We start from the raw sequence: 27,749 nt of genomic DNA on the forward strand, positions 1-27,749 counted from the left end.
GCTGGTAGGTTTGGGGTACATGAGCAACATTAAAAGTATTAGCATTACTAAGGTAACATGGTGGACTCATCCCCCTCCTTCCCTTACTACGAACTGTTTCAGTCAAAGTGGAGTTCGTTTGCGTGACAACGTGGCGGTTAACAGCCAATAAAAACGTATCGTGAAGTACCAAACTTTTTATTGGTTAGATGTGGCGCTTGGGGCGTTGGTATTGGGTATTCGAAGAAGAAGGCCCACCTCAATATCGCTGGTATTTAAAGGGACAGCGCCAACGCGGACCCAGCTGCTTGTCACCAACTGCGAAGGGAGGTTCCATATGAACAATATACTGGTGAGTGAACGGTTCGAGATTTTATTACAGTCTTAAAAAAAAAGTTCTATCAGAAATGAACGGACTTTTGTGTTCGTCCAGCAGCGTGATAGGATACAGGTAACGGTAAAATGAAGGACTAAAGGAAGAAACGGACACACATGTTCATTCTATGGAGTGTTAATGAGAAATTGTTTTTAGCTCAGTTTTCCATGTAACGGTGGATTAGCATTAATCTAACCCTACGCATTCAGTCCAGGTGTTCTCAGGAATGTCTTCTTGCTAACGCTATTCTGCTCATTGAGGACTTTTTCTTAGCTTATTATGGATCTGTTAAAATACAATCCCAAGAGATAAATGTGGAATTATTCATCTGTGCTAAGCAGGACTTTTTAACATGATTTGCTGTCCGTAAACAAATTGAATGTGTTAAAAGTTTAAAATATCTTGGTAGAGTTGAGACTGCTGCCTGTCTCAATGATACCAAACTTATGTAACGTTACATAAAGAATCCACTCAACATTTCATCATCACCTTGATCAGCAGCAGACAGAGCTCTCGGTAAGAGCATTCTGACCTCCCACCTGCCTTCCAACCCTGAGCAGCTCAGGAACCAGCTCCTTTGAGCTGCAGGGCTTTTAACTCCAGCTGAATGTAAAATTGTATGGTCAGGAGGAGAGATGCCACAAAAGATATCTCTCTATCGCCTCAGTTTGAGACTCTGGCCTTTGGGAGGCGCTGCAGAGTGCAGGCTGCAGTCTTTCATGTGGGGAAATCCTTCTCCAGAGCGTTTAATTTAATGTTGTTTAATTTTTGTCTCCTCTCTAGTCCACCATGGTGCTGCTAAAGTCACTAGCATCTTTCTGTTTCCTGGCCACTGTTGCTTTTGCTGTCCCCGCTCAGGAGAAGCGTGTCCACCACCAAGCTCATCTAAGTGACCATGTCCATGATGATGATCACGGATACCAGTACGATCATGAGGCCTTCCTGGGCAAGGAAGATGCCAAAACCTTTGATCAGCTTACCCCAGAGGAGAGCAAAGAGAGATTAGCGTAGGTTTTTCTCTATTATCAACTTGTTGTGTACACACTATAAGTTTGCGTTCTATTTCTAAATGCAGTGAGGGAGCAGATTATTTTAGTTTAGATAACCTAAGAGAACCCAAGATAGCCTTGTCAAGACCAGCATTAGGAATCTAGAAGCAAGTTTGGTTGAGTGTTCCAGCTTTTCAACCTGCAATTGTTGCATTCATACACCTTTACTGTATAATTGTTATCCCATTTCTCAACACAGTAAGATAGTGGACCGCATTGACACAGACAAGGATGGCTACATCTCTCACTCCGAGCTGCACTACTGGATTAAACACCGACAGAGGAGGTACATCGAGGACAACGTTAACAAGCACTGGAAAGACTACGACAGCAACCACGATAACAAGATTGCCTGGGAAGAATACAAAAACACCACCTATGGCTACTACCTGGGTAATTGTTTGTGTGGAAGATGCATCTCTATTCTCTTTTTACTTCTTCACCACACATTAATTTAGTTCTTTCATTACCAATTGTTTTTCCTTTTCACCCTTTTTCTTTGGGACCTGGAACCTGATTTTATTGTTGCACTTTTCTTTTTTCTCTCCACTTTCCACGCACCCCAACCTGTTCAAGGTAAATGGCTGCCCACCCTGAGCCTGTTTCTGCTGGAGGTTTTCCTCTCCACTGTTAACTAAGGCTTGCTCAACGGGGATTTGTTGGGTTTTCTCTGGACATCTTTATAGTCTTGAAGAAGATTGGTTTCCACTGTGAAAACTTTCCATGTTTCTAATAAGCCTCTTAAACACACTATTTCCAACTGAATGTTTTAATCATCTATTAATATCTCACTAGTACATGAAACATCACACCCTTACCAATTCTGCATTTAAGCTCCCTGCTGTTTTGATGCAAGTGGCTGCACATGGACACAATTAAGTGACACAAAAAATACTACTTCGCTGTTCAATACAAGACTGCCGGTAGTGCTTAGATTCTTTGTTTTTCCAGATGAGGACTTTTCTGACGTTGAAGACAAGGACACCTACAAGACCATGCTCATTCGGGATGAGAGGCGCTTTAAGACAGCTGATAGAGATGGTGATGGTATTGCCACACGTGAGGAGTTCACTGCTTTCCTCCACCCTGAGGAGTTTGATTACATGAAAGACTTGGTAGTGCAGGTAAAAACTCTTCACAAACCACTAGGAACTGTGAAAAGCATTTTTACCCAGGTTAGTGATGTGGCTCTAAGGAGGGCGGCTGTAGCTCAGTTGGTAAAGGCAGTCATCCACAACCACGCTCAAAGTGTCTCTGGGCAAGACATTAAACCCCTAACAGCCCATTCCCATCCCCAAGTGCAGTGCCAGTCCAAGCCCTGTAGAAATTGGGGAGGGTTGCATCAGGAAGGGACTCTGGCGTACAAACCGGGCCAAATAAACATGTGAAAAATGGTCCGTTGTGGCAACCCTGAACTCACAGGATAAGATGAAAGGACAAAAAAAGTGATGTGGCTGGAATCAGAATGGAAGAATGGAAATCAGTCATCAGTTTATGTATCTCAAAAGCTGCCAGATGATTAGAAAATGCATACAGGGCATGAACTATAATCATCTTAGGGATGATCTAGTGCTGTCATTAGGTCAACATTTAAATTTGGTTTATGAGCAAATATAACATTTTTTGCTAATGAACAACTAACATAAATGTGTTAGTGTTATTCGCAGAGGTTAGAATTTAGCTAAACTCACCACTATGTTTAATGCTGCACTAGACAGTACAGTATATGTCACAAAATACATTTTTTTAACAAGTGTGATTGAGTCATCCCTCAAAATTGGTGCAATTTGAAGTCCAACCCCCCCAAAATGTCCATTCCACTAGAATCTTATAACTCTAAGGTTATCCGTTCCTTTTCTCAATGACCAGCATCTTTTTCTGACGCGTATTGCAAAAACTTACATGTCATCCTAAACTATGTCAGACATCTGAAACAAGTAGAAGTTATCAATGACAGACTTAGAGATAACGAAACAGCTGCATTGATACTTAAAATTAACAAATATGCCTATGAAATCAATGAGGAATCAGACCATTAAACATATCATGTCACTGTTATCAATAAAATCCATTGACTATTCTGGCCAAATTGATGTGAATAATTTTGAGTAACAGCCTCTCTCCTGTTGTTTATTGTCACATTTTGCAAATGATTAGAAGCTCTGTCGAAGTTGAAGTTTGGTTGTTTTACATTTGAAATCTTAAATCATAAAAAACTTGGACAACATTAGAGAGTCAGTAGCAGCCTGTGGTGTACAAGCTGGTAGGATCAGACTTAATGGGTGTGAATGTTTGTATGTCTGTGTCTGTCTCTCGGTGTTTGCCCTGAGATAGACTGGCACCCTGCCCATGGTGACCCCACCTTTTGCCCAATGACAGATGGGGTAGGCCTCAGTCCCCAGCAACCTTGTACAGGATGAGTGGTTAAAGATATGTAATGAATAGATGGATTGAAAATGCTAAAAGATAAATCCATATCTTTTCATATGTTCTGCAAATGTGTTCATACAGTGGAATTTCTACTACATATTTGCACTGGGTGATCATCATAAACACATGGACTTTTTATTATTTTCTATCCTGTGACACCTGGGAGCATCTGTACTTTGTCTCTACTCCTGAGTTAAAATAGAACCATCACACACAGCAGATACATTTTCATTATGATGAATGTTGTTTGTAGGGATTGAAGCGAACATTATTGTTTATGTAACACACAGCTCTCACTGTTAGAAAACTTATAAGAAATAGACTTGAGTGGTTTGCAGCACGAGTAAATGTCTCATTCTCTCATTCAGGAAACTGTAGAAGACATTGATAAAAATGGGGATGGCAAGATCAACTTGGTTGAATACATCGGTAAGTGAGTCCTTACTTTTCTTTCTGACCTGTTCTACTCTTAACCTGGAGGCGATATTTGCTCATATGTGTGCTGCTGCTTTCTTCACAGGGGACATGTACACACCAGAGAATGGGGAGAGTGAACCTGACTGGGTCCAGACAGAACGCAAACATTTCTCAGAGATCCGAGATGGCAACAAGGTAAAGGCTGCTCACTTATTCAGAACTGAAGTGCTTAATCCTTTCTCGACATGGGAACATGAGATTGTTTCAGACCCAGGTTAAGAGCAGTGTTTTCTGTTGGCAGCCCAGCTAATCACCTTTTTTTGTGCTGCTTGCACTGAGGATCAGAAAGAGAACCTTTATTATCTTGTATCACAGAAATATTGCAAAACTCAAGTTGTCATTCGGCAGTAGATGTTATCATAGTGCATAATACAGGTTTACCATGTAACAGTGATTATCAGTTTCCTTTCTTGTGAACAAAGACATGTGTTGAAAGACTAGACCATTTGTGAGAATGTGTTTGTCATGAATGTCACTTCCCAGCTTCCCTATTCTTCTGCTCCATGCAGAGTGATGCCTCTGTCAGCTCCTCACTTTTGCACTTGTGTGTCATGTAGGATGGCTACCTTGATACCAATGAGGTGGCACAGTGGATTTTGCCGGGAGATGTTGACCACGCTGACAACGAAGCCAAACACTTGATCCATGAGACAGACACTGACAAGGTAGTCCTGCCACAGTGCAAAACTTCTACCATAGACATGGTGCCTCTGACAAAGAAACAATACCTCTCATATCAATCATTTCTCAATACCAGATAGCTAAAACCACACAAACTTGGAACATTGTGTAAAATGTGTATAAAAAAGAATCTTATGATTTGCAAATGAGTTGAAATCCATATTTGATTATAAATAGTGCAAATATAATATACCCACTGGTACAGTCCAGTCCGGCCATGATTCTACATTTAAAAGGTTTACATTTCTCAGGATATAAAATGAATGAGGGGGCCAAAACATTAGAAACCCCTCTTAATATAATGCAATTGACTATGACTCAATCATTCACTATAACCTCAGTAATAAACACATAGTAGTCTTATCACCTTTCTAACAGTTTCAACTTAACCTTTTGGAACATCTCACAACTAATAAGGCAACAGGTCATAATTAGGGAGGAAAAAAAACATCTCAGAGAAACTGGGTCTTTTTGTAAGGTTGGGGTGAGGTTCTTCATTTTGAAAAACAAACTTAATGTTTTGAGAATCACGTTTCTCAATGTGAAACTGCAAAGTATTTATGGATTTTATTATCTACTATTCATAATGTTGTTAAAAGATTCAGGGAATCCAGAGAGAATGTACACAATAGCAAGCCCAAAAAACAGTGCTGGATGCTGATAAACTTTAGGCCCTCAGGCAGCATGGCAATATAAAAGAAAATTATAAACTACACGGACTAAGGAACACCTCTGAAAACCAATCTCAATGTAGAGTTTTTCTCAGCATCTTTTCTCAGTTTTTCTCAGTTTTAACGTTCATTTGAACGTTAAAACTCTACCATTATAGAAACAAGACCCAGAAACACTGTCATCTTCTCTGAGCCTAAACTCATTGAAAATTAAATGAGGTGAATTGGAAGTACTGTCCTGCTGTATGACAAGTCAAAATTTGAAATTCTGTTTGGAAATCGTAAATGCTGTGTCCTATATGCTACAGAGGAGAGGAACCAGCTGACTTGTAATCAGTGTACAGTTTAAAAGTCAGCATCTGTGATGGTGGGGGGAGCCTGTACACCACAGGCTGCTACTTTAATGTATACAGACAAGAGAACAGACAGACAAGCCTGTTTCAGACATGAACTGTAAAGAATGTCAGGAGGATCAGGTTCTGACATTCTCAGGAGTTTTCAGACATGTTGCCAACATCAGAAGAAAGTCCGTCCTTTACCACGTCGTATACCACAGTATCTCCTACTATTCCTTGTATTTGTTTGACGAATTCAAGGTCTACGCTTACCAACAGGAGTTCACGAATTTCATTGTCCTTCCAGTTCAAGAGTGTATTTGCCTGGTTTCTCGGCAGCCACAGGAAATGGACGTTATTGACACAGCCACTCACTCATGATGAATTCTTCATAGTATTAACTTCGCTATTCCCAAATGAGCTCAGTTTGAGATGATCCAGACTTTGCACTAGGGAGCTGGATGGGTACAATCCAAGTAATGTCAGGGCCAACAGAATTGCATTTGCATTCACACATACACCTACCCCAGAGAAAGTCCAGAAAATATCTGAATTTCAGTGCATGTCTGAAAGGGGCTAGAGAAACTTGCACGTCTTATTTCAGTAACATAATGACAAGCCACATTCTGCACGTATTACAACAGTATGTGTAATACCATGACAGAGGCCTGAACTGTTGAGTAACTGAAATCCAGGCAATGCAGAGGCAATGCAGACAATGTTTCTGTCATGAAGTTTTATTTTTACATTTAGTCATTTAGCAGACGCTTTTATCCAAAGTGACCTACAAGTGAGGTACAAGGCAGCAAAAATCTAACTCAAGGAGAAAACTTTAAAGCAAAGTCCTATCAGAAAAGAGTTCACAGTTCACGACATGCAAGTGCGAGAAAGAGCAGAATGGACATTTTTATTATTATTTTTTTTTTAAATAGATTATAGACAGAATAGAAAGAATTGAATATTGGGAGAGAGTCTTGGTAGTTCGTTCCACCATCGTGGGATCATTGGGCTAAAAAGTTTTGCTTGGTGTCTTCTGTGCTGGGATGACCAGACGTCGTTCGTTGGCAGACTGCAGCGGGCGGGAAGGATTGTAAACTTGAATGAGTGAGTTGAGGTAAGCGGGAGCTGTCAAGTTAACCACCCTGTGAGCAAGAGACAGAGCTTTGAACCTGATGCGAGAAGCTACAGGAAGCAAGTGTAGAGATCTAAAGAGTGGTGTGACATGGGTCTTTTTTGGCTGATTAAAAATGAGGAGAGCTGCTGCGTTTTGGATCATCTGCAAGGGTTTGATTGTGGATACCAGTAACCCCATCAACAAAGAGTTGCAGTAATCGAGACGAGATATGACCAGTGCCTGTACAATGAGTTGGGTTGTATATTTCGTGATGTAGGGTCTGATCTTCCTGATGTTGTAGAGGGCAAATCTGCTGCCCTAAAGACTGAGGAGATGTGGTCCTTAAAGCTCAGTTGGTCGTCGATGATGACCCCAGAGTTTTGGCCGATTTAGTGGGGACAATCACTGTAGATCCAATGTTGATATTGATGTTGTGTTGTGTCGAAGGTCTGGCTGGAAAGACAAGGACTTTTTGTAAGGCAATAAGCAAATTTGCCAAAAAAGTTAGTTTCTGTATTTGATTTGTTTTCTGTGGTATTTACTGGGTCAAATGATTTGTAAATCATTACATTTTATTTTTATTCAAATATATACAGTGTCCAACCTTGTGGCCAGATGGAAACAACTCCTCAGTAAAAGGCACATAACCGCCCACTGGATAGACTCTCAGACCAAAAGTTTCTGTTATAATGAAACAAAGATTTAGCTCTTCTGCCTCAATGCCAAGTGTCATGTCTGAAGGAAACCAGGATCCACTCACTACCTGGCCAATACCATTCCTACAGTAAAGCATCTGGGTGGCAGCATCATGCTATGGGGATGTTTTTATACAGGATGACTCTGTGAATGTCCTTGAGTCGCCCAGCCAGAGCCTAGACTTGAACCCGATTGAACATCTCTAGAGAGATGGAGCTTGAGAGGTATAATGCAAAGAAGAATGGGAGAAACCGCCTAAAAATAGATGTGCCAACTTGTGCCATCATACTCAAAGACCTGAGCATTTAATTTCTGCTAAAGGTCCTTCAACAGCATATTGAGCAAAAGCGGTGAATACTTATATACATGTGATTTTTATTTATTTATTTATTTTAAAATACATTTGCTAGATTTTCTTTTTTCACATTGTCTTTATGGGATATTGTTGGTAGAATTATGACGATAATAATGATTTTGATCCATCGTGGAATAAGGCTGTAACATAACAAAATGTGCAAAAAGCTGTGAATACTTACTGGATGCACTGTAGAGTAGGTCTACATTTACGGGGAGCTATATATTGGGCCCACACGAACTAAGCAAGCTGAAAATCAATGACCTTCATCAGAAAGAGATGAAAGATGTACAATGTTTACTGAAGTCATACACTTAAATATGGAAGAATGCATCAAGTATGAGTACAACATATTATAATAACAATACATTATAATAAACACCTCGAATAAAACTCTGTAGAGAATCTGGCTCATATAGTATCATGTTAACATAGGGACTATAATTTGGGTAATTGGGGTTAATTATTAACAATCTTTTTGCTTTTCTCTCTTTCTTTTCCACTTTTTTCATCAACTCACATACCCCTCTCCCCCCTCACTTTCTCTCAATGATAAATCAATATTGGATGGCATCTGGTGATCAAACAACAGGATGAGAAAATCACCAAGAAGGAGATTCTGGCCAACTGGAACATGTTCGTTGGCAGCCAGGCGACCAATTACGGGGAAGATTTAACCAAGAGACATGATGAGCTTTGATGAGCTTTTTCACTAAAAATGGTTAAAATGTTGGAGGGGTGGGGTGAGGGGTGCGTCTGACTTTGGGTGATGCTGTAATCAAGGGTCAATCATATGCCATTGTTCACACAAGCAAACAGACAAACTTATTTCAGAGTGCACATACTGTGTATGTGAGTGATAATCCAACACACACACTTTTCTATATCTACAGATTATATAACATGTTGCTGTTTTCCAGTGAAATGTGTATCCCCCTAAACATTTCAACCAGTGATGCTGTGAATGATGTCCAACATGCACTGGCATCCAGCTGAAAGGATGCTGTTTTATTAGGAGCCAAAGAGATTCACAAGTGGTCTCATCACATGGTAAATGTTCCTATTAAATAATATCATTCATAATATCATACTATAAATATATATATATATATATATATATATATATATATATATATATATATATATATATATATATATATATATATATATATATATATATATATATATATATATAAATAAAAAAATGGAATAGCACATTTTAACTGGAGACAGACCTGGTTACATTTGACTAAAAGTTTGTGTAGGTTTTATCCCCAAAATGAAATGCACAGTTGGAGGAAAAGGGGGATTGTTACTGGCTTTTGGGGTTTGATTATTAAATAAAGTGTTTGGGTTTTTTTAATACAAATGTATTTCTTATTTTGTCAGTCAGCTTTCAGAGTACTAGGGGAGTTGCCTGCTTTGCTTGATTGGTTCACAAATATTTAAAACTATAGTTAGGTTCTTTCTATTTGCTTCTGTTATTTAAATGTATGTGTAAAGAAGGATATGCCTTTGCCTGTGTCTAATGATAGCAGCAGGAGATGTGCAGCCGTGTTGTCTCAGGAAAAGTATCAATTTTATCACAACCTTCCAGTGTATGGAGAGTAGCAACAACATAAGGAAGAGACTAACAAAAACACAATGAATTTTAATCATCTGGTTAATGGTGTGCAAGTCCAGTGCATCAATTAGTTTATTATTTTGAGCTTTAAATAATATCATATAAAATACAGATGCACCCTACAATATGTTAACCCTTTAGAATTACTTGTTTTTCTGCATTAATAGATTTGGACCATTCCTACCGAACAGTTTAAGCTCAGATATTATTAAGATGTCCGGTGTGAGTGACAGTTATTTCCATAACTGAGGTCTGGGCCCAAACTGGCCTCTTTCAAAATGAAAATTGAGTGACACTGTCATGTATTATATGTTGATAAACTTGAAAATTCAGTTTTTCCTCCAAGATGACAAACATTCTAGGCCCTGAAGTCCCAAATAATGATGCTGTCTCCACCATAATGTACTGTTGGGATGATGTTCTTAAGTTGGTATGTGGTTCACTTTTTACACCTACAGAATGCTGTGTTCCTCCCAAACTATTCAGCCTTAGTTTACACCCACATACGGATGAGCACCTTGCATGAGCACCTGACCCACTGAGAGCAACATGGGGTTCAGTGACTTGAACAAGTACACCTCAACACGTGGCCAGGAGGGTCCAGGAATCAAACCACTGAACCCGTGGTCTGTGGACAACTCCCTTATCAACCGAGCTATAGCCACGTAATTTGTTGTACTCTCTCATTCCCTGTGTGAGAGAGAGTATATGCATGTGTGTACAGGGTTGTTTAAAATAATAGCAGTACAATGTGACTAACCAGAATAATCCAGGTTTTTAGTATATTTTTTATTGCTACGTGGCAAACAAGTTCCCAGTAGGTGCAGTAGATTCTCAGAAAACAAACAAGACCCAGCAGCTCTTAAGTCTGTGCAATTGGGCAATTAGTTAAAAGGGGTGTGTTCAAAAAAATAGCAGTGTGGCCTTCAATCACTGAGGTCATAGGTGGCCACTATTTAAGGATGAAGCCAGCACTTGTTGAACATGCATTTGAAAGCCTGAGGAAAATGGGTTGTTCAAGACATTGTTCAGAAGAACTGTGTACTTTGATTAAAAAGTTGATTGGAGAGGGGAAAACCTATAAAGCGGTACAAAAAATTCAGCTAAAATGATCTCCAATGCCTTAAAATGGAGCAAAACCAGAGAGACGTGGAAGAAAACGGAAGACAATCATCAAAATGGATGGAAGAATAACCAGAATGGCAAAGGCTCAGCCAATGATCAGCTCCAGGATGATCAAAGAGTCTGGAGTTACCTGTAAGTACTGTGACAGTTTGAAGACGTCTGTGTGAAGCTAATCTATTTTCAAGAATCCCCCACAAAGTCCCTCTGTTAAAAAAAAGCCATGTGCAGAAGAGGTTACAGTTTGCCAAAGAACACATCAACTGGCCTTAGGAGAAATGGAGGAACATCATTTTGTGGACTGATGAGAGTAAAATTGTTGTTGTTGGGTCCAAGGGCCACAGACAGTTTGTGAGACGACCCCCAAACTCTGAATTCAAGCCACAGTACACAGTGAAGACAGTGAAGCACGGTGGTGCAAGCATCATGATATGGGCATGTTTCTCCTACTATGGTGTTGGGCCTATTTATCACATACCAGGGATCATGGATCAGTTTGCATATGTCAAAATACTTGAAGAGGTCATGTTGCCTTATGCTGAAGAGGACATGTCCTGAAATGGTTGTTTCAACAAGACAATGACCCCGAACACACTAGTAAACGAGCAAAGTCTTGGTTCCAAACCAACAAAATGAATGTTATGGAGTGACCAGTCCAATCCTTGGACCTTAATCCTTGGACCTTAATCCAATCGAGAACTTGTGGGGTGATATCAAAAATGCTGTTTCTGAAACAAAACCAAGAAATGTAAATGAATTGTGGAATGTTGTTAAAGAATCATGGAGTGGAATAACAGCTGAGAGGTGCCACAAGTTGGTTGACTCCCTGCCACACATCTGTGTGAAGCAGGTTTTAAAAACTGTGGTCATACAACTAAATATTAGTTTAGTGATTCACAGGATGCTAAATCCTAGAAACTAAAACCTTTGTAGAAAATAGCTTTGAGTTTGTACAGTCAACGGCAGACACTGCTATTTTTTTGAACACACCCCTTTTAACTAATTGCCCAATTGCACAGTTAAGAGCTGCACATCATGAATGCTGGGTCTTGTTTGTTTTCTGAGAATCTACTGCACCTACTGGGAACTTGTTTGCCACGTAGCAATAAAAAATATACTAAAAACCTGGATTATTCTGGTTAGTCACATTGTACTGCTATTATATTGAACAACCCTGTAAGTGTTGTTGAGTTCTTGTCTCATCACTGTATGTAGATGTGACAAACTACCCATTTCTGGCTGTGATCATTGCACATTGCATCTCCCAAACCGACTGTTGCCCTTACGATCTTTACTTGAATGTTTTGAAGGACAAGCAAGCCATTGATCAATATGTAGCTATATAAATAAATGCATACACACACAGTAATGCTCGCTAGCTAGCTAATTTTGCAAACTATAAAATAGGCAAATTTGATGATGGCTCATAAGAAACACACACACACTAATGTTAACTTCATTTTTTTTTTTACCTCAGAAATGTGTGTGCTTTTCCTTCAGGACTACTGTGTGAATGAGAATGTGTTATAGTCTGGCTGGTCCACAGAATATATATCCCTTTTCAAAGAATCAGAGGTTCTCAGTAAATTCCATAGGAAATGAATGCGACCATTTTTGACCCACCTATGGAAGTTTAGTAGTACAAAAACAAACTTTGATAAAATGTATAAATGGTAGGTTAAACATTTAAGTGGCATGATGTCAAAAACATTTTTGAGAAATAGTTGGACTATGAAATGATAGCAGCTTTTCATCATAAATATATTGCAAGAAAATAACCTCAACGGGCAAGTTTTGACCCACTTAAGCATCTAAGGGTTAATTAACTTAAAAGACTGGTTAACTTTACTGTACGTGTGTCTTTAAACAACAGTCAGGTGGCCGTATGAAGATTAAATCAGGTTTTACAACAGGTCAAACAACAATTTAACATGTTAATACAGGCCTTTAAGACATTCCTCTATTGTAGATGGTCTCGTTTAAGTTTTAGATACACATTTGAATAGATTTTTGCACAGAACAAAGAGTGAATTTTGGCCCACTTCATGTTCTTTGTGGCCAGAATGAACAGGGAGAAATGATTACAGCAATTAAAGTTATTGTCAGTGTTGGACACGTATGGACACGACTGCTGTTTTAAGATACACTTGAAAAAATGTGAACCTGTCCTTTGCGACCTAAATGAAGATCAGATTACATTTTATAACCATTAATTGCAGAAAAGTGCAGTTGACAATTCTCGCCAATGTACAGTTCACGTCTTAACTTAAGATAGGATGCTATCATGCTCTCATCATAATCCCACACATTAACAAGTCATTGACACGTTGGCATTAGTGATATAGATGAAATCTTCTAGTATGAATGAGCCCTTTAACAAAATAGAATTCACAAATGATCACAATGGCAGAATAAATGATATTGATTAACTGAAATATTGACAAAACAAGAGCTTGTTCAGGAGCTTTCAACCATATCACATGGTCATGATCAGCAGACAGTCATGGAACCGTAGTCCAAACCATTTGCAAGAAGTAGACCTTGGCATGAGACTGTTATGTTAATGGAAAAATTAGAATTTTAGTCTGAGTTGAACATGGTCCCATGGTTTGTTTTTCAGTCTAAAACCCTGCAAAGAATGTGTGGTTCCTGGAAATGTACACAGACCCAAATCCACCTTTGTGTGGCCAAGTAAATAGTGGGCTCGGTTTAAATATTTGTTATTTTTTGCAACTCATTATTTGACTGCATGAGCATCATCACAAAGCTATTATTGTCACCTTTTATTGTTGCTTCCACCCACTCCATGTTCTGTGCTCTTCTCCTCAGGATGGACGTCTTACACTTTCTGAGCTGCTTGACAAAATAGACTTCATAAAAATGAGCACCATCACCGACTATGGAGGCATGAGGGTAGACAGCCATGATGAGCTGTGAAACAGTTCCTACAGCTTCTGGAGGAATATTGAGGTTTTTCAATATTTGCTATTTTGTCTTAGCTGAGAATAAATGTGATAAATGTCCTCGGGAGCAGAAAGTGCCAAACAGCTCTGATTTAAAAGCATCACTTTGAATCTCATGGTGTAGAGACTGATGTTGCATACTGACTTTTGTTTGTAATTGGCAAAACATACAGTATAAGTTCTGAAAAAACGTCTATTCCTATATGATAGTTTGCCCTACAGTGTCTTCTTTTGGGATACAATCCACTGGCCCACATTTCTCCATGTGGGTTTCTTCAATCATGCCTTTGCCTGTATCCACGGATCTGAGGTTGTCCCATTTCCATCGGTTAGTTTTTACTGGACACTTAATATTTTGATCATTTTGTTGTATGGGGCCATTTTTAGAATATTGTAGAAAACTACATAAAATAAAGTATCTAAGTATGTCACACATGTACAGGAGGTTTTGTCAGTGTGCTATAGCATCTGTATCAAACCATTCTTGAACCATTTTTGCAATGAGGCAGGTTGCATCATTCTGCTTAAAAGTCACCACTGCCATCCGGTAATACTATTTCTTGCTACTTGGTCAGCAACAATGTCCTGTAGATTGTACATGTCCAAGTAACATCATTTGAATGGAGGGAACCAAGGTTTCCTAGCAGTACATTGCCCAAACCATCACACTGCCTCCAGCAGCTTGCCTTCTTCTCATTGTGCATCTTCACGCCATCTCTTTCCCAATGATGTACACACACCCAGCTATTCAAATGATGTAAAAGAATAGATGATTCATTAGACCAGACCCCCTTTTTTCAATGCTCCATAATCCAGTTGTAAGACTCCAATGCTCTATGTAGGTATTTTTGGTAGAAGACACGGGTCAGCAAGTGCCCCCTGACGTGTCTGTGGCTACGCGGCCTCAAACACAAAAAACTATGATGCACTATTTTCTGACACCTTTCTATTGCAACCAGCAATAACTTTGTAAGCACTTTAAGCTACAGTAGCTGTTCTACTAAGACAACCTGCACTTCCTTTCCATGAGTGAGCCTTGGGCACCCATGACCCTGTTGCCACTTCATCAGTTTTACTTTCTTGGACTTCTTCTTCATCCTGACCACTGCAGACCTAAAACATCTCACATGAACTGCAGATTTGGAATTGCTCTGACCCAGTCATCTAGCCATCACTAATTGACCTTTGTCAAAGTTATTCAAATCTTTAAGCTCACCCATGTTTTTTGGCTTCCAAACTGTTCCTGAAAAAAACTCACTTCCAGCTCCTACTGTAATGAGATGTTTTTTTTTACCTCACCTGTCAGTAGTCATAATGTTATAGTTGACCGGTGTGTATCATTCAGTACACACCCTGCACTGCTGTTCATTAAGTCTAGATCACTGAAACATCTGACATAACTTCCTTATTATGATCAGTTTTGGAGCAGATTTGTTCTACTAAATACACATACTGTTGATTTTCAAATGTTTCACTTTTCAGTTATGACCATCTCTGAGTAAAACCTATAGGCTCATTGCTAGGTGACCTTGTTGAATCTGCACAAATGTTCCTTCATGCTCCCACTTTGTTTTCATCAGAGAGATAATAAAATTAATGTGGAGGTACATTCTGATGGAAATAAAGAGTCAGCCACTGGTTTCTCTACATTTAATAAAAACAACGTGAAAATAGATGAAAGTTATACTAAACAGGTAACATAAAATATCCAGGACTGATTTATTATCATTGAATTCCTGTCAACATTGTGTCATAGGCCATGTCATACATGGTGTCAGGCTTTAAGCTTGAATAGTGAGGGAAGGTTCATGAAAATGAGAATCTTCTGTTACAAATCAGCTCTGCACAATCCATTTTATCAATCTTCTAATATATCACCACTTATGTACAGGAATAGGAAAAAATACTCCACATGAAAATGAATCCGTTACATGAGCTTCACCTAACTACAGGGAGGATGTCTCACACTTGCATTACAGGACGGGCCTCTTTAGCCCTAAGCTCAATCCCAGATGCAGAGAAGCCAGTTCCACCCTGTCAAACAAAAAAGTTCTGAGTACATGTGCAGTCTGGATACATAAGATAACAAAAATGTCAGTGGACATGAAATGTTGGAAATCAAAGAATTTGAAAGTCACACAATTTTCAGAAGAGACATACCCTCTGCAATAATATGATGTCTTTGTCCTTCAATTTGTCTCCAGTTATAGGATCAATCATGTCCTTCTTAATCAACATCTCCACACACTCCTGAGTTACTACAGCTCCCCTGGACACAGAACACAGAGTGTCACAGTGCGAACAAAGAATGCTTGACGTGAATGTCACAGTAGAAGGGCGCAATATTGGCACTTACGAGGGTCTCAGGACAGTGCAGGGGACACTGTTGCCCAGGACGTCTTTGGTAACTGCACATACATACCTGTCCTGGAGAAAGAGGACAAAATTAGACCACACTAACAATAGAGAAAACATTTTAACAGATAACTTGGATCATTTTCTAAATGTCCACAATCACCACACAGTTACTAAAGCCAACACTGAATCTTCTCCACTTAGGTGTCTAAGTGTTAGCATGCAGCCTGGATTAATTTGTCCATTAATGCCATAAACTTGTTGTTGTCCAAAAACTACTAAAACACATCAGACAGACACACTATTCTCATGGATGACATATTCCTTCATTCTAAAACCAGTGACCTTTCTTTTTGAACAAACGTTGCACCATATGCTCCGATTTAGAACTTTTTATTGCAGCCGGTGCAATGCGCATCCACAGTATTTGAAGTGGAATTACAGAGAATTAATTATTGTTATGAAAAAAAACATCTAGTGGCGTGGTGTGTGTCTGGCTTATATATGCATGGCCAACATGAAAGAGTAGCTGAGGTTGGGTATTCTTAATATTTATGGCTTGATTACACTGAGAATTACAGAAGAAGAGGGACTTTTGGGTGTGTTTGTATCACAGCGTGACAGGTCAAGGGGAGAGAAAAGACAAAAGGGGAGACGCACTGATCAAGAACTGTCTAAATTTAAAAAATGTGCAGGGAAACTTTGTGTTAGTTACATTTTCTGTCAGACTTTGTTTTAAAAACCAGGCGGCATCACCCTGTTAATGAGCTCTCTTTCATTCCGCCTTTCACTCAGCTGTGTGTTCCTGTCTGTAGCCTTTTATCACACATATGCAAAGTTGGAGAAAGCTGATCAAAAAACTCGTCAACGGTTTACATGGCAAAGAAATCTGCGTTCTCCAACAGAAATCCATCTAGGAAATTCAGGTTTTTCCTAATCCGTAAACCAGCTTTCCTATTTACATCTAAGTTAAGAATTCAGCTGTCATGGGAAAGGTTACTTACTGTAAGTTCATGGAAATGCAGTTACAGTATCCACAAAATGCTTTACTGGTCAGATTAAACAAGTTTTTTTTTTTTTTTTTTTAACTACAGGGCAAGTTCTGACATTTAGGTGATTTAATCTGAGCTGGCTAATGTCACTAAATAGCTAGTTTTGCTTAATAGCATCATTAACATCTACACAGTTAAATGTACAACAGCACACACATAGTGTGTTATCATTAATGTGGTAACAGTAATTCCTCAGCTGTCAACCTTGGCTACTAATACTGGTCACTTCACACATAATGGTGCTGACGTAGACTGACCTGGCGGGTGAGCAGGGCCACTCGGTCCAGGCTTGGGTCCAGTGGCGTGAAGTGCACTGGGATGAGCTCATTCATTTTAATGGGTCGTCCTGACATGGGACATAACACAGCCTTACTCTGACAAACACCAGGGATGGAGAGAAAAGGTTAGGGATTACATTACATTTCAAAGAACTTGAGTTCATTGAAACAGTGAAAAGCTGAGAATGTTCACACACACACACACACACACACACACACACACACACACACACACACACACAAGCGGTCAATGTGATGCCAAAGTCAAACACAGATACACTACACAAACAGAAAATCATGATTTCAAAACAGTAAAAAGGAGAACCAGGGAACACAAAACACACAATAAGAAATACAAGTCTAGAGCCCTATGAGAGGCTGTAAAGTGTACCACTCCTGCTTCAACTAAAGTGTACTTAAGACATGGAATCCCCAAAGAATTTCTGTCTTGCCCCAATTATCCTATAAGTGATGGATCCTGCACACTATTGTGCTGTGGATTTATTTCTAAATTGATATAATTGGCAGTTATGTCATTACATCCTGCTCTATCACTTCAAACCCGTGTTCTTGAGCTGAAAACATTTTTTTATTTTAAAATAATTTTAAAAAGATAAAAGAAAAGATCATTTCAAATGCCATACTGAAAGTTAGGAATGCAGATAGAGACTGTTGGTCAGATTATTAATCTGTACGTAGCAAGGGGTTAGATCTTCTGCCCAGGTTTACACAAATTTTATAGACTGATCCATAGACCTAAACAATTTAACATTTCTTTTTCTTGTAATTTGAAAAATGAAGATTGATATGATACTCAATATATCACTATATATTGTGTATCATTTTGTATTCTGTATTCTACAGCACTAACGGATATCAGTAAACAGCCGTGTCTGTTAAACTGCAGGGGAAGCCACTCACTGGTTTCTTGATCAAAGTGGGCTTGGCTTCAGGTGTCAGAGAGGGAATCCAAAAACTAGGCAAGCTCTTGCTGGAAGTGCCAGATGAACTAGCAGCGGAGGATTCTGCTGAGCTGCTGTCTGGTGGGCCCTTCTCACTTCCCTTGTTCAGCCCTGAGGAGGGACAACATTTCCTACTATGTTAATATTGCATGAGCATTTACATTCACAAATTACTGTCGTAAATACAACTTGAACAACTTGTAGAGAGCATGTCGAACTACCACCAATATTTTAGTATTGATAAAGAAAAGGGAGCTTTTAGTAACTGAGTGATCTGATCAGCAACTTAGTGCAGAAGAACTGGAATATATATATATATATATATATATATATATATATATATATATATATATATATATATATATATATATATATATATATATATATATATATATATATATATATATATATATATATATATATATATATATATATGTGTGTGTGTGTGTGTGTGTGTGTGTGTGTGTGTGTGTGTGTGTGTGTGTAGCATAATTTCAACTGCATCAAAACACCGCAAAGGTGATCACAGCAGGTAAACACAGTCCACTCCTCCCCTTTTATAAACACCTAAACTGCTTTTCCAAAACTAGCTGGCTTGTTGTGGACATAGAGATCATGCATAGGCACATACCATTTGTGAATGGATTGATGGGTTTGGACACAATGGTGTTTTCATTGGTTTTGAACCTCTCCACTCGCTCTCTCTCTTCTGACTTGGACTCTAGTTGGCTGTTGCTCTTCTGTGCCTGCTTTTGCTTTTCATATGCCTAAATAATTATAAAAAAAAATAAAATAAAATGGAAGACTCCCAATTACACCAATAGAGATCTAACTTTATTTAGCAAATAATGAATGAGGAGGTAAAAAAAAATAGAAAACTTTATGAGATAACAATTCATTTTACAAAATTATTGTCATTTAAACATTACATTCCAGAGATAATCTGAGCTCTAGGAATCAGTATCTGGACCAACCAGTGCAAGTTTTAACACACCAATACCAATGCCTTGGCTCTCAGATGCTGGCTGTGATACAATAATATTTGTTAGCTCAAAGGAGGTAAGGTACTGTAGAATTGAATGGTCTCATGTTATTGTGTGGTTATTTTACTACTAAAACAACCAGAATGTTGTGTATAGATGTTGCCAGACACAGAAATGCAGGGCTCACCTTCATTTTTTTGGCAATTTCTGTCTTTTGGTGCAGGATGTATTCAAGAATGGCCTGTTTGTCATATAAGTATCCATCCGGACTGAGAACAACAAAAAGACATTGTGTTTATATATGTGATAAGTATTAAGGTAATGGAGTATGTTTTAACGTTGGAGCATTTGTGGGAAAGAAAGACATACGTGACCACAGGATCCTGACAGGGCTGCAGGGACAGACAGCAGCAGTCAAAGTCTTTGATTGCGTCTTTGCCCAGTCGAATGATATGCGTCCCATAACCAGATGCCGCTGTATAATATAAAAAAAAAAAAGTTTACAATTTGTTTTGATTGGTATGTCCAACACATTTAGTCACAATGCTGTGCAGCTTTTTTCCCCTGTGTTTATACTGTGCTAATGGGCACACTTAAGGTATGGTTTTACATCCTTACACTCGGAACAAACCAGTGTCTATTTGTGCCAGTCAAAATGCAGAGGGTTGGGACAGTAGGGACTATGACAGGGAAGACTGGTCAGTTAGTTGACATGATGCAGAGAAGGAAGTTGGATATACCGTGTGTCCAGGAGACCAGGTGGAAAGTAACCGAAGCTCAAAGCTTAGGAGCAGAGTTCAAGTTGTTGGAGAATTGGAGTAGGAGTTATCCTAAAAGAGGAGTTTGTGAGGAATGTCCTAGAGGTAAAGGGTAAATGGTCTGCACTCATATAGCGCTTTTCTACCTATTGGCACTCAAAGCCCTTTACACTGCTTCTTATTCACCCTCACAATCACACGCACACACACACACACTCGGTGGATGGGGGAGGCCAAAACTCACCGGGAGCAACTAAGTTGGGGTACAGTGTCTTGCTCAAGGACACTTCGACATGTGACCGGAGGAGCCGGGGTTTGAACCAACAACTGTGAGATTGGTGGACAACCGCCACTACTACTTCCTGCGCCACAGTCACCCAGAGGTGAAAAGAGTGTCAGACAGAATGATTAGTCTGAACCTGGAAATTGAAGGCGTGATCGTTCAATGTTGTTAATGGTTATGCCCCACAGCCAGGATGTGAGTTAGAAAATAAGGAGAAATTCTGGAGTGAGTTAGATGAAATTTCTTCATGAAGAGGCAGGAACACAGGGTGACATACAAGATTGGAGGTAGAAGCACTCAGGTGGACTACACATCTTGTGCTGACATTGTAATCTGAAAGAGATCAGTGACTGCAAAATATTGGTAGGGGAGAGTGTAGCAAGACAACAGGATGGGGGTGTGTAAAATGACTCTTGTGGTGAGGAAGACGAAGACTAAGGCAGAGAAGAGGACAAATTGGTGGAAGCTGAAAAAGGAAGATGTTGTGTAGTTTTCAGGGAGATGAGAGAGGCTCTGGGTGGTCAGGAGGTGATTCCAGATGACTGGACAATTACAGCTAATGTGATCAGGGAGACAGGTAGGAGGGTACTCGGGGTGTCATCAGGAAAGAGGAAAGTGGACAAGGAGACTTGGTGGTGGAATGAGGAAGTTCAGTAGTGTATACAGGGAAAAAGGTTAGCTAAGAAGAAGTAGGAGACTGAGAGGAATGGAGAGAGTAGACAGGAGAACAGTGAGATACAGCATAAGGTGAAGGTAGAGGTGGCAAAGGCCAAACAAAGAGCACATGAGAACATGTATGTTAGGTTGGACACTAAAGAGGGAGAGGTGGATTTGTACAGGTTGGCCAGACAAAGAGATAGAGATGGGAAGGATGTGCAGCAGGTTAGTGTGATTAAAGATGAGGATGGAAATGTATTGACAGGTACCAGGAGTGTGATGGGAGGTGAGCATTTGTGAGAAGCGATATGGTTTCATGCCTTGAAAGAGTACAACATATGCAGTATTTGCTTTGAGGATGCTGATGGAGAAGTACTGAGAAGGTCATAAGGAGTTGCATTGTGTCTTTGTAGATTTAGAAAAAGTGTATGACAGGGTGCCGAGAGAGGAGCTGTGGTATTGTATGAGGACGTCTGGAGCGGCAGAGAAGTATGTTAGAGTGGTGCAGGACATGTATGAGAGCTGTAAGACAGTGGTGAGGTTTGCTCTAGGTGTAACATAGAAGTTCAAGAGGTGGGTCTAAATCAAGGATCGGCTCTGAACCCCTTCTCGTTTGCTCTAGTGACTGACAGGCTGACAGATGAAGTTAGACAGGAATCTCCATGGACTATGATGTTTGCAGATGACATTGTGATCCATAGCAAGAGCAGGGAGCAAGTAGAAGAAAATCTAGAGAATTGAAGGTCTGCTCTGGAAAGCAGAGGAATAAAGGTTAGCCGCAGCAAGACCCATGTGGAATGGTAAGGTTACAAGGAGCAGAGGTATAGAAGGTGCAGAGGTGTAGAAGGTGCAAAACTTTAAGTACTTCAGGTCAATGGTTCAGAGCAATGGAGAATGTGGAAAAGAGGTGAAAAGGAACAGGAGGAGCAGGTGGAGAAAGGCGTCAGGTGTGTTGTATTATAAAGGAGTATCAGCATGAATAAAAGGAAAGGGGTTCAAAACCATGGCAAGACCAGCAATGTTGTATGACTTAGAGACAGTGGCACTGAAGAAAAGACAGGAGAAAGAGCTGGAGGTAGATGTTGAGGTTCTCTTTGGGAGTGATGAGGATGGATAGGATCAGGAATGAGAACATCAGAGTCTCATTTTAGATGTTTCAGAGATAAACTTAGAGAGGCCAGATTGAAGTGGTTTGGACATGTTCACAGTAAAGCCTGTGATTGTCAAACAGAGAGTTTGGTAGTTATTGTTCTTAGGTTTTTGACCTGAAATGGAGGGTAAATTGTGGGACCTTAGCATAGTTGTGTGTCCTCCCTAACTGTGTGCAGTTAATTGACAGTCAAGATCTAGACTCATCAGGAAGGAAAAAAAATCGCAACATGACATTTTATAGTCACATCAAAAGTGTCTGGATGACTTTGTAAATAAGACGTTTTTGGTAGGCTACAGCCAGTAAAGTTAGAATAAAAAGGAGAACCTTAGTTTAACATAAAACAAGTTATTAATGTTATATAACAGGAGCAACCACTAACTGTGCCTAAAGTTACGTTAGCTACATATCTATGGTTCTTACCCGTATCTTTCTTTTTCTCGTGGTACGTGTAGACAGCTCCAGCTGTGCAGTTCTTCCCGTGGCGAGTCATTGTACCTTAATTCATCCAACTAGAGCCTCTAGAAGCGTTGGGATAGAAAAAATGTTTGTAATGGTCACATGAGCATTAGCGGAAACATGCTAACGAAAACAATAATAGTTAGCTGTTTAAGATAAACATTAGAAAACACAAGAACATATCAAACACTGTGTATTCACAGGAGGTTACAATTGAAAGACACAAAAACGAAATAAGTTTAAAGTCGTTACCACCGTTACTGAACAATAAAACCTAACTGAAAAATAAATGTTTAACACGCACCAAACACAACTGGCGTTAGCGTTCTATTTCTTCTTCTTCTATTTCTTCTTCTTCTTCTTCTTCTTCTTCTTCTACTACTCCAACTACTATCGCCACTTCTTTTTCCTCCTTTGTCGCTTAACGAAGAAGACAAACAGCTTATGAGTTAATTACCGCCACCTTCTGGATGTCACTGCTTTGAACTCTATTCTTATATAATAATATTAATAATAATATAATAATAATAATAATAAAACACTGAACATTTATTGAATTCCAAATTCCACAATGAAAGTAATTCCACAGAAAACAGTAAGAAACCGTGTACCCCCACAGAGACACACTCAACTTTGCACTACCACCTTGTTGCGCTCCCCATTGATCTTCGCCTTGATATGAACCTGGCAGACTAGACCATGTTCATCCGTTATTGTGTGGATGATTTTGCCTATCACCCATAAGTTTCAGGGTGCTGTCTCATCAACAATCAATACAATGTCCCAGGAACAAAATTTTGGTTTGCCCATTGTTTCATTGTTTTGCTGCATTTAAAGCAGGTTTCTTATGGTGTTCTGTGTAATTATTTTGAGAATGTTTTATTGTAGATTTACTTAAAACATGTGACTGGAGGAGGGGATTGAACCAACAACTGTGAGATTGGTGGACGACCACTCTACCTTCCTGCGCCACAGTCGCCCACAGGTACAATTTGATTAAACAAAACAGAACAAACACAGAGAAGTAGTTGGGGGGGTTCTCTCTATACATCTTTATAGTCTTAACTTTATTCTGTAAAGTGCCTTGAGATGACTTTGTTGTGAATTGGCGCTATATAAATAAAGTTGAATTGAATTGAATAGTCAAAACTGTTACCCTCTGCAGGAGGTGGACCATAAGACATAGATAATAAGAATTAGGGAAAGCTGTTGGTCAAATCAATAAGCCCCACAAACATTCCAAGAAGTCAAACTACTTCAAAACGGTAACCATTTTGGGCCAAGTAAAAAAATATCAACCACTTAATATTAAGTGGGTTTCCATCTGAACCTGAAGTCAGAATAATAAATATGAAATAAAAATGAAACGATTTCGATTAGAATACACAATGAAGTCGTATTTCTGAGTCGGAAAGTCTGACAAACCTCAAAAATCTCAAAATCTAAGAAAGCTGTTACACACATGATCAATGTGAAAGCTGTAGTAATATACTGTTTATTTGTGGTTTGGTCTTATTTGTGTCTCATTAGAATAGTCATACACATAGTACTCTCCAACTTCTAATTGTGGACATGTCTTTATGATGTTTGTATCCTAAAATACCATGTAGTGCATTGTTATAAACTGGTAATGCTGCCAATGTTACAGTAACCATGTTTTTTTATTTTGTACTGAGTTTCTGGCAGCCTGTACACTGAGACAAACATAGCACATGAAGAAGAAAGCAAAAAGAGAAAACAAATAAATTATCAAATTACTGCATGCCAGTCACAGGGTTAGTCCCAAATGCAGGTTTCCAAAAGAATGGGTCTTCAAATGTGGAAAAGCTACATAGACTTGAAAATTATTTGTGCATTGTGTTGTGTCTTAGAGGATTTTAATCCAGCATGACAAGCAAACATGAAACCAGCAAAACTTCAGGAAGAAGAATCGAACAGGGGGGAAATAATTCTTTTTTGTACGTTTTTCCTCTCCTGTAAAGACGTTTCGATGCAAAGCTTTATTAAAACCACTTACATTAAACCATTAGTGGAGATGGGAAGGAGTTTATTTCTACTGGTTCCCATTTCTACAAGCCAAACTGGAAGGAATATTATTTTACAAGCACCATAGCAGATTTTGGGACCTTCACCAGGATTTAGTTTGCTGGTAACCGAATTGGCAGCTGATTGAAACACAACACACAGCAAATATCCATAATCTAGACCTTCTCATTGCTTAATAAATCGCAGTGTGCTTTTTCACAGTTGATCTGTATTTCCCAATAAGAAATAACACAACACTATATCGCTCTTTAGTGGTCTGATCTTAAAAAGATCTTGGCACCAACCAAATACCATTTTCTCAAAGAATCAATATTTTCACTCTCCTTCAGATGGCGCCATCATCCTCAACTAGAGACATTTGAAACCCTGGTAGACTTTCTGAAAGGTCTAATTTATCTGGATTGACATTGTCTTAAAAAAGAAAAATAGAAATAAATTATCCCTGGAATGAGAGAAGTAAAGTGAATTAGGCTATGCACTGTCCAAAGCTTTCTTCTGAGTTATATTCATGAGATTAAACTTTAAGTTTCCAATGAACTTTAAGTTTAGTCTGTTTCTCAGTCTAATCTGAGAAACAGATTTTACTTCTATCTTTGTCTTACTAGACCTTAATATTAAGTGTAATGTAGGCTACATAGTAATTTTAACAATTGCTGAGCTACCCATGTTAGAGTTCAGCATGTTTATAAGAGAAACTGGAAACTGAAAAACCAACTTTGAACCACCAACCTGCTCCACTTTCTTAGCCACCATCTACTGGTGCTTAGGAGGTAGAGGGGTCATCCACTAATACCACAGTTGTTGGTTGGATCCCTTGCTCCTTGAGCAAGACAGTGTGTTGGCCAGCTGCATAGCAGCTCCACCATCGGTAAGTGAGTGTGTGTCTGATTGTGAGTGCGAATGGGTTATATGAGAAGCATTGCATTACTGTTTGTAATTAGTGCCATCAGAAAATGATATTATTTTCCCAACTGGGGAAAAATGTTAATTGTTTAGGTACATTTTGTCAGATTTATGTTTTTATTTTTGATCTTCACCACAGAAACATCCTTTGTCTCTATGCAGGAGAATCAGAGCAGTTCTTCTCTGAAGTTTCCAGACTGAGGATGTGGTTTAGATGTAATAACATATTCAGTGTTTTTCTGTTCTTATCAACCCATATACATGGAATATTAGCTCTCTCTCTACCTGCCATGCCAGTAAGTGGAACAGGTCTTTTCATGTGCTGGACCTTCACTGTCATGATTACAATACTAAACACAACTTTGTTACATTTAGCCATAAAAAGTACAAGGTTAGGGTTAGGCATGAAATGAGTTGTTCAGGGTTATAGATGGGGAAAAGGTTGTGGTTTGGTTAAGAATTAAGAAGGAAATGTCTCTTTAAAATAAGGCTCTATGAATAATAATAATAATATTAATGATGATGATTATATAGTACGGAGTTTGCATAAAAAACATTGTAGTGGGGGTGTTGTTGTGTCTGATATGTTGAAATAAAATGTTTTTTTGTATCTAATACAGTCCATATCATGGACAGATCTTGTACAGTTTTATGGCTGTGAGTAAATAAGACTTGAAGCACATGAGTTTTCCATCTGCTCTGGTTTTTAATAGCGTAGGTGAGATGGATTCTCCAGGATGACATTGATATTGTCCATCCTACTCTCTGGCATGTCCTCCAGACTGCCAGTTTGAGTTCAAAGAACAGATTTTATCTTTCTGATCAGCATATTCAGTCTGTTTGAGCACCTAAGTACCCATGCAAGATGCAAGACATTTCAATTGTACCAATTTAAAAGCTGGATGCGGTCACAAATGTTAAAATCTTAAAAAATAATCTTTTTATTTATTCTTTTAACACAACAGATACACAGAGATGCATACGAAATATTGCCTCTCAGCTGGGTACATCAGGTACAGGCAGTGCAACTTAAATACAATACTTTTGGTGATGTCAAATACCTTTTTTGCTCTCTTTCTATTGCAATATGCTGGGAGGCTGTGGTCTGTTATCATTTTCTTTTGCTATTAAGAGTAGAACTCTCATCAGGTAAATCAGGTCCCTGTCCATTTGTTTATTAGGTAGTGTACAATACAAAAAACAATATGCAATATACTCTTGCTTTCTCTTTTTACCTTTTCCCAAAATTCCAAAATAAATGGAAACTTTTCCCAAAACTTTTCCCAAAATTCCAAAATAATGGGGTGTCCCAGAATATATGTGTAAAATCTCCCACCATCCCACAGTCTCTCCAACACAGCTCAGATGCTCTGCTGTATTTTAAAGTACCACATTTTAGTTTCCAGTCAAACTACCTCCATGTTGGACAACTAATTTTCAATTTATGTCCTATTTTAAAGGTTTCCTCCGACTCCTCATTTTCCACGATAACTTTGCAACTCTCATTTTCTTTGAACTGCTTTGGTAATTTGTAGATGAGATAATCCCTTTTTTTGTCTCTTCCTCTGTAAATAACAAGAACATTTCCTTAGTTTGTTCTTAACATAAATGATCCCATTCCTAAGGTGCCTTAAGATAATGCCTTAGTTATAGGTATTTGTTAAAATCAGAGGTGTGGGAATTGAAATCTTGTTTAAGTTGCTTAAATTACTGTATAACTTGATTGTTAAAAATTTGTTTAATGAATATCAACCCCTCCTTTGTTCACTTCTCGAACCCTATGCCACCATACTTATATGGTATTAAGTCTGGGTTTTCCATTATATTTTGTGTCCCTGCATATTCAGTAGATCCTGATAGCTTTCATTTCTTTTGTATTACCTTAGTAGGCTCTTAAAAATAGATTTAGATTTAGATTCCACTGTCACTTGCCCTGTTCGCGCCACCTGCAATCACCTGACCTCCTAACACACCTTCTGTAAATGATTTGA

At 38.9% G+C, this 27,749-nt stretch overlaps 2 protein-coding genes across 3 annotated transcripts; one reads left to right on the top strand and one right to left on the bottom strand.

Moving 5' to 3' along the window:
* The first annotated feature begins 185 nt into the window (after nucleotides 1-185).
* On the top strand, nucleotides 186-27,660 carry rcn3 (reticulocalbin 3, EF-hand calcium binding domain). 2 transcript variants are annotated; one of them, XM_067477302.1, is made up of 9 exons: nucleotides 186-331; nucleotides 1,139-1,362; nucleotides 1,604-1,797; nucleotides 2,356-2,528; nucleotides 4,203-4,263; nucleotides 4,355-4,446; nucleotides 4,869-4,976; nucleotides 13,739-13,879; nucleotides 25,921-27,660. In XM_067477302.1, exons 1-8 carry the CDS (start codon nucleotides 317-319, stop codon nucleotides 13,844-13,846), a joined length of 975 nt encoding a protein of 324 aa, XP_067333403.1. In that variant the 5' UTR covers nucleotides 186-316; the 3' UTR covers nucleotides 13,847-13,879; nucleotides 25,921-27,660. The 2 variants fall into 2 exon arrangements, with proteins under 2 accessions (XP_067333403.1, XP_067333402.1); XM_067477301.1 differs by lacking the exons at nucleotides 13,739-13,879; nucleotides 25,921-27,660 and adding an exon at nucleotides 8,756-9,532 and having other exon boundaries at nucleotides 187-331.
* nosip (nitric oxide synthase interacting protein) lies at nucleotides 15,509-23,265 on the bottom strand. The gene is made up of 10 exons (XM_067477303.1): nucleotides 23,114-23,265; nucleotides 22,774-22,871; nucleotides 19,872-19,977; nucleotides 19,690-19,771; nucleotides 19,151-19,286; nucleotides 18,479-18,630; nucleotides 17,537-17,653; nucleotides 16,229-16,299; nucleotides 16,033-16,141; nucleotides 15,509-15,906 (listed from the first exon to the last, which is right to left on the bottom strand). Exons 2-10 carry the CDS (start codon nucleotides 22,841-22,843, stop codon nucleotides 15,835-15,837), a joined length of 915 nt encoding a protein of 304 aa, XP_067333404.1. The 5' UTR covers nucleotides 22,844-22,871; nucleotides 23,114-23,265; the 3' UTR covers nucleotides 15,509-15,834.
* Nucleotides 27,661-27,749: the final 89 nt, after the last annotated feature.

The sequence above is a fragment of the Channa argus genome, chromosome 15 (genome assembly GCF_033026475.1).
Source record: "Channa argus isolate prfri chromosome 15, Channa argus male v1.0, whole genome shotgun sequence".
NCBI lineage: Eukaryota > Metazoa > Chordata > Actinopteri > Anabantiformes > Channidae > Channa > Channa argus.